General features: G+C 46.0%; 1 protein-coding gene across 6 annotated transcripts in view; it reads left to right on the top strand.

The window, feature by feature from the left end:
* Window positions 1-11,412, top strand: part of LOC105564923 (teneurin-a) — a 348,995-nt gene that overhangs the window by 308,917 nt on the left and 28,666 nt on the right. For all 6 annotated transcript variants that reach the window (XM_012017701.1, XM_012017704.1, XM_012017705.1 and 3 more), the window contains 2 exons: window positions 3,722-3,999; window positions 10,786-10,905. In XM_012017701.1, the coding sequence (XP_011873091.1) occupies window positions 3,722-3,999; window positions 10,786-10,905 (398 nt within the window). The remainder of the gene's footprint in view (window positions 1-3,721; window positions 4,000-10,785; window positions 10,906-11,412) is intronic.

Raw genomic sequence — 11,412 nt, forward strand, 5'->3', positions numbered from 1 at the left:
ATCGCGCGGCGGCACTTTTTAAAGATTAGAAATGTTTGTACTCGGATCTGATGCATTCCGCTCGAAGCCCCGGCGGGAACTCATATTTCTCTCACGTTCCCTTCGCCGCTAACGATAATTAGCGAAGAAAGAGCCGTGCATCGTGACCGACCAGAGGACGGACCAACCGGTAACTTAATCGATCGTATCGATTAGGAAATATAACCCAATTCCAGCTAACCGATTTACTCGCACAAATGGATTAACCCGGCTTGGAGAGGGGCCACGGCGTGAACACGCCGAATTGCCGCTTACTCCGTTCCTTTCGCAGCGCATCCCCCGGCTTTGCTGTCTCTCCTTTTTCGTCGTTTATCTTGTTTTCAGCCACTCCCCTCGCTTCATTTGTCTGTTACGTGCAATCAAGAATCCAGTTGTCCCGACCGGAGCGCCGTACATCTATCCGGAGGCTCTTAGCCGAGCCAGGGAGTTAGATTTATTTCCCAGAAAAAATTTCTAGAGTTTCAGTTCCGGGGAAATCCAGCGGAATACGGAAGCACTCGCGAACCGCTGTAAATTAATCATGGGAGTTAATTAATGCGCGACAGAGAAAGTAACTCCAGCAAACTAATTTAATCAATAATATATTAGTCAATAATAGTACAAAATCAGATGAATTAAAAGGACTGTGAACCGTGGTAAGGTTTTAGTGTTAAAAATAATATATGAAAATTGCAAAGAATTTCGGTCTCTTTCTAGACCATTTTCAGTGTATAAAAGAATACAGTTTAAAAATTCGCTCGCAGTACATGATTACGTCGAATTGTAAAAGTAGTAGAATATCATTTGTTGTGTCAGTGTAGAATGTCTGTTAAAATGCGTTACATATTAATCATAGATAGAATGTTGTGGCAAACAGAAAGGCAGAGTCAACTGACGAATTTTTTAACTGTATTTTCATAGTTTATACACTGAAGATGGTCTGAAAAGTGACCGAAACGTCTGTTTCTTTGTAATTTTCATATTATTTTTGACATTAAAACCTTGTCACGGCTCATAGCCCTTTTAATTCGTCTGATTGCATTATTCGTCAGAGCCTAGTAATGTCTGTCTACATGTGAGCGCTTTAAAGCAAGCATCATTTAATATTAATGATACAAAAAATACAGAAACGTACATTGGGTAAAGCTACACGGAGAGAACTTTCTTTTAAAATTTTTCCTGAAAATTATACAATCGTAGGACAACACGGCATTTTGAAGAATTTTATGAGACTTTTTTTTAATCTTACCATACATTTCACCAGTAATTATACTTGGTATACAAAAAAACTCCCGTGTTGTCCCACGATCACACAATTTTCAGAATAAATTTTAAGTAGATAAAATTAAGAACCGTGCGCTAACGCTCCGCGTTCAAAGTTGTATATTTTTATCAAATCGTACTTTATCAAGTCATACTGCAATTGAATTATATTTGAAATATATCCACTACCGCGCGGATGATTCAGAGACGAAGTAAGACTACCCTTGGCTATCTTCCAGCCTAGAAAAAAAAATTCCCATTATTTCGCCATTAAGTTTTTTCCTCCCCGATTTTTGTCGGACGTCGAGCACACCGATACTTTTAGTAAATTAATTTTACGCCGCTTCGTCCCTAAGTTAATGATACCGCGGAAAAAGTAATATTTATTACGCGGGATTCCTTCTCCTCGGGTATCTTCTTCTTTTTTTCCCCGCCGCGTAAGAACAGCCCGGGACTTTTGCCAGTGGTATTTTTTCACGTCATGTCTGATTGCTTCCTGCTCTAGAAAATATGAGCGGACATTTATAGGATCGCGAAGCGTCGGGATCTAAGCGTGATTATTTATAGTATTTGTCAGACTGGGTTTGTTAAGCAACTTATAAATTACGCGCGGCATACGACGCGCCTCAACGATCCCTTCAAAGGAGGATGGAAACGCTCGTCTCTGAGTTCTGCAAGATGTCTGTCTCACAGCTTATCTTTACAAGTTCTTTTCGTGACATCTGTCACTTTTTGACAAACCTTTTCTCGGTTTAAAGCGATGGAAAATTGCAAACTGTAATAACTGTTGGAATCCGGTAGGTCTCGAGGGAAAAAATAGCTTGTTCTGCACAATTAAAATATTATTTTCAAACAATATAGAGGGAAGTCCTCTCTTATGAGGTAACAGGCTTTCAGCATCAAAATTTCATCGCAAATCTTTATTCACGACGATTACACCATCTAACAATCAATTTTCCACTAAACAGATGATTATTAATTTAGCAAAAACCCTGCTATCTCATAATAGGGGACTTTCCTCTATATTTTTGAGATTATGAGAAAAGACAAGACCCGAATTTTAACGTTCGATCGAATTGATTTTTGCTGAATAAGTAAAGATCACTCAACTGCTCTTGAAAGAAAGAAAAAGCGTTGGACGATCGATATATCGTGAGTATTGTATAATATATACACCTCGAGGAAACATCTTTTTTAAACCACTTTAAATCACTTCGCTTACACCCCGTGAAAGTGAAACGTTACCTTAAGACGATAAGTTCGGGATTAAATGCAACGTTCTGACTGCTTTCCCGTCGAACCCGGCGTAAAACCGACTCGAAAGAGATTTTTCGCGAGCATTCGATTGAAGCAGCCGCGCCTCGTGTTCGGGCTTTATAGTACGTGAATTTTTAAGCGGAAAATCCAATATTGGCGCCGCGGCGCATTGTTAAGTTCCCGCTTGTTTCCTTTTTCTGGTCGCTCCGGTCCTCCCCTTTTGCCCTTCCCTCTATCTCTCGCGTCCCTACCAGAGACGTACTGTCAATCGAGTTATTCTTACGGGATTTCAGCCGCGGCGCGCGCATAATGCTATTCATGAGTCCGCATGATTATCGGAAAACTATATTTATCCTGGGCACCATATTAAATCCCTGTTTCGACGTTGGCCTTTCATCCGGTCGGCTACGGCCACGCTTATCCCGGCCTCTCGACGAGGGGGACGAAGATAAATATCGTCGATGATGAAAATAAAATCCTTGACACGGGTCCGACGTGGCAGAGAGGGCCCGAACCCCCGCGTCACCCCCGCGAACGTCATTTTCCGAAAGCCCGCGGGTTTCGCGCGCCTCGCGCGGCCGATGTACGCACGGCCTGCCATGTCGGGCTTAATGGTGGCATCTGCATCTTTTATAAGCTCGGCGTTATCTGCATCCCCGCGGACGCGCATCGCCGATACCCCCATGGCCTGTGTACCACGACGCGACCATCGCCACCTCCGCTGGCGCACACGTGCGCCGAACAGATACCGGTCGTCGATTTATCGCCGGTGCGTATCGCCCTTCGGAGCGACGTCGGATCAAGCCCGGCTCTCGCCCCGGAGTACGTGCAGTCAACTCACCCATTTATTACCCCGGCGCGGCGCGATACGCCGATGAGTATCGGCACGAATTTAACTAATAATCAGAGGTAACCAAGACACATGGGAGATGCCAATCGACTCCGTTCTGATTCGCGATCGCACGTGCCATTTGTCATCGTGGCCGATCGTTCGACTCGGGCAGTCACTAATCGCGACGGGATCGAGTCATCGAGGTGGCCGACCCGAGCATCCCGATTTAGACGTATCATCTTGCGCAATTTAACACCCACGCGCACGCAGAGCGTAATCGGTTCACGTTACCCTCGTCGCGTCTACTAAACGGTATCCTAACGTATCTCGACCTTTTCTTGCTTGTTCCAGGCTTCCGCCACCGCAACAGCAGGTGACGGTGGGTTCGCTGGGCGGCGGTTTAGGCGGCGCCGGAAATGGCGGCACCGCCACAGTAGGCGCGCAAGGCCAAGCCATGGTGATGCCGGGTTTTCCGCTTCGTGCCGCAGCGGTGCCGCACTACTCCCCGTACTCGCCGTCGCGCTTTCACATCGATAAACGCTGCCAGCACAGGTGCTCCTGGAAATGCTTCTCGATCGCCCTGATCCTCCTGGCCGTGGCGCTGACGGCGATGCTGGCGTACTTTGCTGGTAAGTGATCGTCGCCTCGAACCCCCTAACAAACTTCAATAGGTAAATTGCGAATTCGCGCGGCTCCGCTACGCTCAGTACATCAGCCGGATTTTGGATTAAATATATGCCCGATTAGATTACCGTGCGCAGGACTAAGGACGTAACCGAATCTACATCTGTAACGCACGGGGAGAATGAGAGGCGGCTAGTTAATGCAGCCATTTCATAAATAATATTTGCCTCAATGTAAATTTGAATGAGCCGTTTTTATTAGTCCCATAGCGCACGTCCGAGCAGTAACATAGCCGCTGGCGGATAGTCCGCGCAATTCTATTGCTGGCTGACCCGAAATTCACGGTACAATAATTCATTATTAACTTGCAAATCTGGTTACGACTAACCCAACCCACCTAATGCTAAAATCCATCGGAACGTCGGCATTACTGCACCATGCTAATCCCTGTACGCACAGAGGGGGATTATACATATGACTGACACCATAACATTCCGCGTGAAGGCATGACGAATTTCGCGTAATCATGCAAATCATAACTAAATGAGATTCACAAATATTTGCGAATATAAAATTCATATTTTCGCTCCGCTTTGGAAGAAAAAAAAACGGTGTTAAGAGCGAGGCGAACGAATTTACTTATAAAAGCATCTTTCTCGATGTGCCGTAATAATAATTTGTAATACGGCCCGGCAGTGTAGATAATATGCTCAAAATTTCATAAATAAAAACAGAACCCGGTGAACAAAGCGTGAATAAAAACGCAGGCACGACACAGAATCAATTAAATTCGCGCGAGAGAAAGAGAGAGAGAGAGAGAGAGAGAGAGAGAGAGAGAGAGAGAGCCCTATCCGAAATATTATGCAGTGCAGTTGTTTTATTTTCTTTTGCAAACACATTGTGTCCGATACATTGACATTTTTCTTGCAGTGGCGGTGCACAACATTGCCGCGAGCCCGCGCTTCGTTTTATGTTATGTTAAAACATTTATCGCAAAGAGATATCGCCGAACGAATGTTGCTTTATTATAGATTTTCAAAATACCGCAAAAAAATAGTTTTCACGATATTCCGCATCTATTTTAAAGTAGAATATTTACATGATACACATAGAAGGGAGATACGCGTAAATGTAACATCGTACAAACACGTTTTTCGGCGCTCACTAAAATCCTCCCAAGGTCCTACAGTTAAGTTTAGCTGCTCTCATTGTTTAAATTATTATTACCGTATATCCGTAGAACGGAATAATATTTGAATATTGTACGACGTACATAGTTGTATTCGGGGAAAATTAAATACCGTTCAACGGCGGAAGTCCGGATCTTCTGTAGGAAGCGCAGCTACGGCGTAACATTGCCCGCGTAATGGTTCATTTAACACGGAGTGGTTGGCTCCATCCGGTTAGGGAGAGGCAAAAATATTGCCCGTCGATAGCGAGGAAGCGTTTCCGTGGTACGGGGTGCGTTTTACCCATAACACTCGTAGCTGAGGAACTACACACCGTGGCGCGTCGCTGGCTCCGGGGAAAGGGTGAACGCATTCGTATATAAATCGATACCACGCCTTTCTATCCGTTAATAACGGAGCGTCGCGAGAGACATAGAAAGGTACTTGGTATCGGATAGCGATAACGCGCTTTCGGTATCCCCAAATATCAATTTTTTGTTTAATTTTGGCTGCACTCGTCGTGGGGAAACGGGATTATCAGAATTTAAAAGTACGTGTCTTTGCTAAACGAATCGGGCAATTTCGCAGGGCAATGGCCTACCCGACGTACAAATCGATATCCGTGCAACTAACGGCGCACTACCTCGGTACGCCCTATGGCTAACATTGGTAAACTTCGCTGCATAAATAACAACGGCGAAAGCCCCGCGATGTATGTAAACGTGAAATCTTACCGGAGCTAAACACCACGACAACATTCTTGCCGTTGGTAGCCGGCTCTATTAACGAGCTCGCGGCAAGAAAGCGAGAGACAAATCGCCCTCGTTGATCCACGTCGTTAAGATCAACGTTGAAAGAACACCACGTTAGGTTATCGTTACTGCAAAAAGGTCTCGGAAAATGGCTCCACTAGGTCCGTTATGCTAATGCGGGAGCCGGCGGGGTGCGAGGCCGAAGATACGCGCGAACGGGCTTGAAGATCGCCGCATCTCTACGGTGCCGAGTCCGATTAGAGGAATTAATGCTTGTCCGTTATCAGCGCGCAACAGAAAGGAACCTGCTTTCTTCCCTCCCTGCCCCTTCCCCACCTTGGCGCAGCTCGCGTTTTTGCATCTCGCGAAAAGTCCGAAAATCCGCGCGATAATCAAGAACCGACCTGCGAACATATTAGACTTCATCATTCGAGACTGCAGGGACTAAGGGGATTTGAGGGCGAGGGGGGGGGGAAGAGAACCTTTCTTTTCCTTTCGCCTTTCGCAAGGGTTTGGACGGGGCGAGCGGCTGGGCCGCAACGTGTTCCGCGAATCTGTGTAACTCCCCTCCGGTTCTCCACGCAGCGGAACTGTCCACCCCGACTTCGGCGTCCATGTTCTTCTTCCACCTCCCGTTCCTGCGTGTCGCGGGAAGAGAGAGAGGGACGGCGGAGACTGCAAAGTCGGTTCTCGGCCTCGAGGAGACTGCTCGCCAGCTGTTATTTCTGCATTCCAGTAAATCGAGTCTGGAATCCAATCTGCCTGTTTGCTACTGCATCCAAACTACCCCGCAGCTCCCAGCGTTGCCCCTCTCCGTCCTCCCTCGCGCCCGCGTCTCTTTTACGGTCGTTGCAGGTCTGTTCGCCCTCTCCCGCGAGCGCGCGCGCACACACACACGCGCGCATGTGTGTACACCCTCGCGAGACTCGCGAACCCTCCCTCCTCGTTTCGTCCCTCCGCCTCGTGCCGGAACGCACGAATTTTGCATGCACGCGAGTTGCCTTGCTTTTCGGTAATTTGACGTATGTCTGCTTGCTCGCTCGCCCGCTCGTGGCCCTCACAGGGTCAAATTCGTTTCGCGACAAGCCACTTCCGACGCGGACCTCTTCCACGGTTTCATTTACAAATGACTAACGAAACCGTCGCCGCGATAATTCCTCTTGACAGACGGTCCCGAGGCTGAAACTTCAGTGGCGAAACTAGAAAATCTTGTTTGTCACTTGTAATTATTTTCAACCGGGCGCACTTGTAAATCCTCGTCAGAAGTAAATGATAGATGTTTTCCAAATCATGGAGAACGTCCGTCACCTTTTTTTTCTGACAGGCGCCTAATTTTTAAGGGCGCAATCACCAATATCTCCACAAAGGAGCCGGGAGAGTGGGGAGTTGCCGTACAGATTCACGGGACACAATGCGTCCCGGCTATTTGTGTCCCTTCGTCCGCCCGTCAAATCCCCTTAGCCCCCTGCATCCTCGGATAATAAAATCTAATACGTTCGCGAGACGGACGCTGACCGTCGCGCAGATCTCATTTCAGATCCCCCGTACGGAAGGTCCCTTAATTATGACCGCGAACTATCGATACAGCGTTGAAATAACAATTTTTTTTCCACGGGGTGTTTGTTATTGAAAAACCGCAATACCATTCGTCCGCTTGTGTTTTCTGTCGCGAGAAAACATTATTACCACGCCATTAATAGTTAACTCGTCAATAATAACGACATTGTAGGCAGCTCGATAACGCTGTCGTGTCTGGACTCACGCTTCGCCGGATCGGAACGAAAGGGTAGACGGATCGATTGTAAACATTTCATTATAACGTACGAGCGGAAGTGGGCGGTAGAACGGACCGGCCGGGGTGGCGGCGGGATAATCCTACGATAATCCGGGAATCATTCTCGGGAATGAATCGCTCTATCGATCCGGGGGTATATAATTGAAAAAGTTGTTCCTTTGCGCCCTCTCCCTCTCCTCCTCCTCCTCCTCTCTTCCTCCTTCTCCCTCCCCCCCCCCCCACCCCCGGTGAACGTGCCCGCTGTCCTTCACAGTCGCGCCCGCCTTTTCCATCCCCGCGAAAGCAAAGGGGGGCAGGCGGCGTGGCGCAGCGACCGTGGCTCGCATTATGGCCATTTTAAATTTCCGGTGGCTCATCGTCAAAACTTGGCGGTCTCCCGATCCATATATTGGATTTTGCGATGACTTCGTTTCGCAGTATTGTCCTTACAGTTAAGCACACGGGATGTCTCGGAGGTCGCAGCTGCCGGTAGATTAAATTGCTTAGAGATCCCGAGTGCAAGCTCATTTTGCATTCGCTATCCGGGGTTCCTAATTTACAACGTCAAATATTTTAGGAACGGCCACGATATTAAAGCGTTGCTGAAATAAAGTCCCTACGTAAGATAAATTGAGAAACCTCGAAGCCGCGCTGCGTATCGAAGATAGAAAAACTACTTCCAACGTAGGCGCACACGTCGGTGTTTAATGTATAGAATAATCGTCTCCTTTTTCCTACTACCGCGATACTCGGTATCGCACAGAAAAAAAAGAGAATGTCCTTCTTTTGAAAATATGTTTAGTTTCAACGTGAAAATCTTGAAAAGAGATTATATTGCGTTAAGGGAAGAAAAACTTACTCGAATAAAGATATGCTTATTATTTAAGAATAATTTGTTTGAATGGAAAGGAAACAATGTTGGATAGAAAATAACATATTAAAAAATCGAAGATTATAATGATTTTATTGTCAAAATAATTATATGTATTCTTGAAGCGACAATCACACAGTACTTAAGCAAGACTGTAATATCGTTGGAACGTAAGATCGTTAAATGCTTCTAAGAAGATTGTAGATTATTGCGTGCACACGAAACAATGTAGGCGTTAATTTGAGTATACAAGAGTTGATTTGACACTTTTTTTTTCTGTGTGTAGTATCTCCGGGTTGCCGCGTGATTTTTTTAGACATCCAGCGCGATATGTGGAAAGTTGGATTGCTGAGTTGCAGCGACGTGAAGCGGGAACGAAAACGATGCCACGCTGACTGGCATATACGCGAAATAAGGTCATTCACAGTTCACTGCAACTCAATTTCAACGATAGTTACATGGCGGCCAGGCAACGCCGATCCCGAAGGAATAGTCGCTCTTTTCCGGTCATTTCGCCTATCTCCGGTCTGACGTGCGTACATGTGTACACGTATACGCTCGTCCGTGCCCGTATGCGTGCACACACGAAAAACTTTTGCGTGTGCACGCGCAACCTCCCCGCCCCCGCCCCCGCCTCGCACGTATCGCGCGCGCACACAGCAGCTCCCTTACTTCGAGGAAACTTGTCAAGGACTATCGTCCGCACGGAAGACTTTTCTATGGCCGAAGACAAGTTATTGCGAAAAGTACCGGGGGGAATTAGATAACAATCTGCATTTATTAAATTATCTAGTTTAAACTTTGGCGCGCTTGCGATGCTATCTCTTTCGTATCAAAGCCAAATATTGGCCCTCAATTTTACCCCCGACGCGCCGTATTTTCCCCGCGTGTTTCGGGGGCTGCGTGCGGGATATAATAAAGTAACAATGTACAGCACAATGGCAATTTCGGCTAGAAACGAGGCGCAATAACGAGCGCTATTATCGCAGACAGAAAGCTTATACGATCGGCGATGCGACAAATCGCGGGGCGCGAAAACGCGTCCATTAAATATCGGCGCCAAGTGTATCGGCGAATCGCGATTTGTCAAATCACCCGCGCGGCAATAACACGCGAATTCAATTATGCGTTATCGATGTTTTGTTGCGTTGATAAGCCAAGAGGTCGTTAGGCGGAGGATGAGGGGGTTGCGTTGGCCCGGGTCTGCTCCTCTTTTTAAAAACTCTCGTTAAACCGCGTAATTAATTCGTGGCGCTTGTGGCGCACGAGACAGATAATTAATTAAACCGCAATATCCCGCCACGGATAAGGGTTTTATTGCCAAATTTATCATGGCGTTTAAATTCAACCAACTTGCACTTATCGCTCAGAAAACGTTAATATAAATGACCTGAAATTCCAGGTAACTACTGATATAGCATCAACATAATTGGATCTCGGATTATATCGACCGATATTAATTGGTCTTTGGGGAGTCTTCGTCTGAACACTAGACATCCTAATCGTTTGTCATTGGGCATACAGTAAGAATCATTGAACTGATCCTCGATCGTCAACGCTATTTTGCTCAAGTTCGTGCACCGAAAGAAAAATCTGTTTGATTAGAAACCCGGTAGACTCAACCAGTCGTCTGTTAGAAAATGGACGAATCTATCTATGTGTAGTCTATCAAACTTCTGGCTGTGAAATATCAAGTTCTAACGTGATAACTAGACATTCCGTCTGGTTTAACCAAAACACATTCTATCATACATGGCTTGTTGATACAACCAAAACATTTTTCTCAGTGTAAAAAAAAAGGTACATATAGACTAAGGGTCTATTGTAGCGTGTACCATTCGAGAATTCTTGATCTGATGAAGCAATATCGCACGCTCGATACAACCGTGAGACCTCGAACTTTATTACACGGCTACGTTGCTTTAAAAGTTACTCGAGCAGGAAGGTCGGGAATGTCATGGGAAATCTAGTGTGCCATCGTAATTCGAAAGCGATTGTCCGAATTTATGAACCCATTAGGCCGCTGCCAGACGGTTCGACTAAAGCCATTCTTGATTCCTGATGCTATAAAAGCGTCGCGCGGGCAACGCTATTTCGCCCGGAATACCAGTCGTTGCAAATATAACGTCCGCGTCTACGCGCGATTGCGCGCGAGACGTCTCCGCGCCCAGCGGATTTTCATCTTTCTCTTGTCCTAAAGCGAATGCCCTTTGTTTACTTTCCAGCAGTGAGCTCTATGCGCCCGATAGACAGCACCAACTGCATTCTGGTTCAAGATATCAAAGCTGTCACTCACGAAAACGCACACATCCACGACTCGATATCCACGCAGATCCCCACAGAAGGTAAATATCGAGCGGTATTAATTTGCATCTACTCTGCATGATGTAAATACTCTCGCGTACAGCGTCATACGCTAATTGCTTTTGGGAAGCGCGAGTGGATGAACGTTTCATCAATATAATATCTTTAGCAAGGACTATATCGCCACGCATCCAAATGTCATCCGCTGTAAAGATTTCACACTACGAATTGCACCAATAATTCCGAAAGATAATTGAACATTTGAGGTACATTTGACACACTTGATACGAAGACAAACTGAGGGACATGGAGCAATAAAAAGATAAAGAGACCGCTTGAAACAAATGTCCGGTTTAAAGTTAATGTTTGACGATATTCTTTGATGAATAACGTTTCTTTCTCAAAGTAATACATTTTAAAATAAAAATATCTTTTTTTAATTGTTTGCTCATCAAAGCTACGCATTTTACCATGTTACGACCAAAAGGGACAAGTCCTCGTACAGTAGCATAAGTCACAAGAGTAAAGGCCTGTGTCCACGATGCTGG

Source organism: Vollenhovia emeryi, unplaced genomic scaffold, assembly GCF_000949405.1.
Source record: "Vollenhovia emeryi isolate VEMERY1.0 unplaced genomic scaffold, V.emery_V1.0 DF939158.1, whole genome shotgun sequence".
Classification (NCBI taxonomy): Eukaryota; Metazoa; Arthropoda; class Insecta; order Hymenoptera; family Formicidae; genus Vollenhovia; species Vollenhovia emeryi.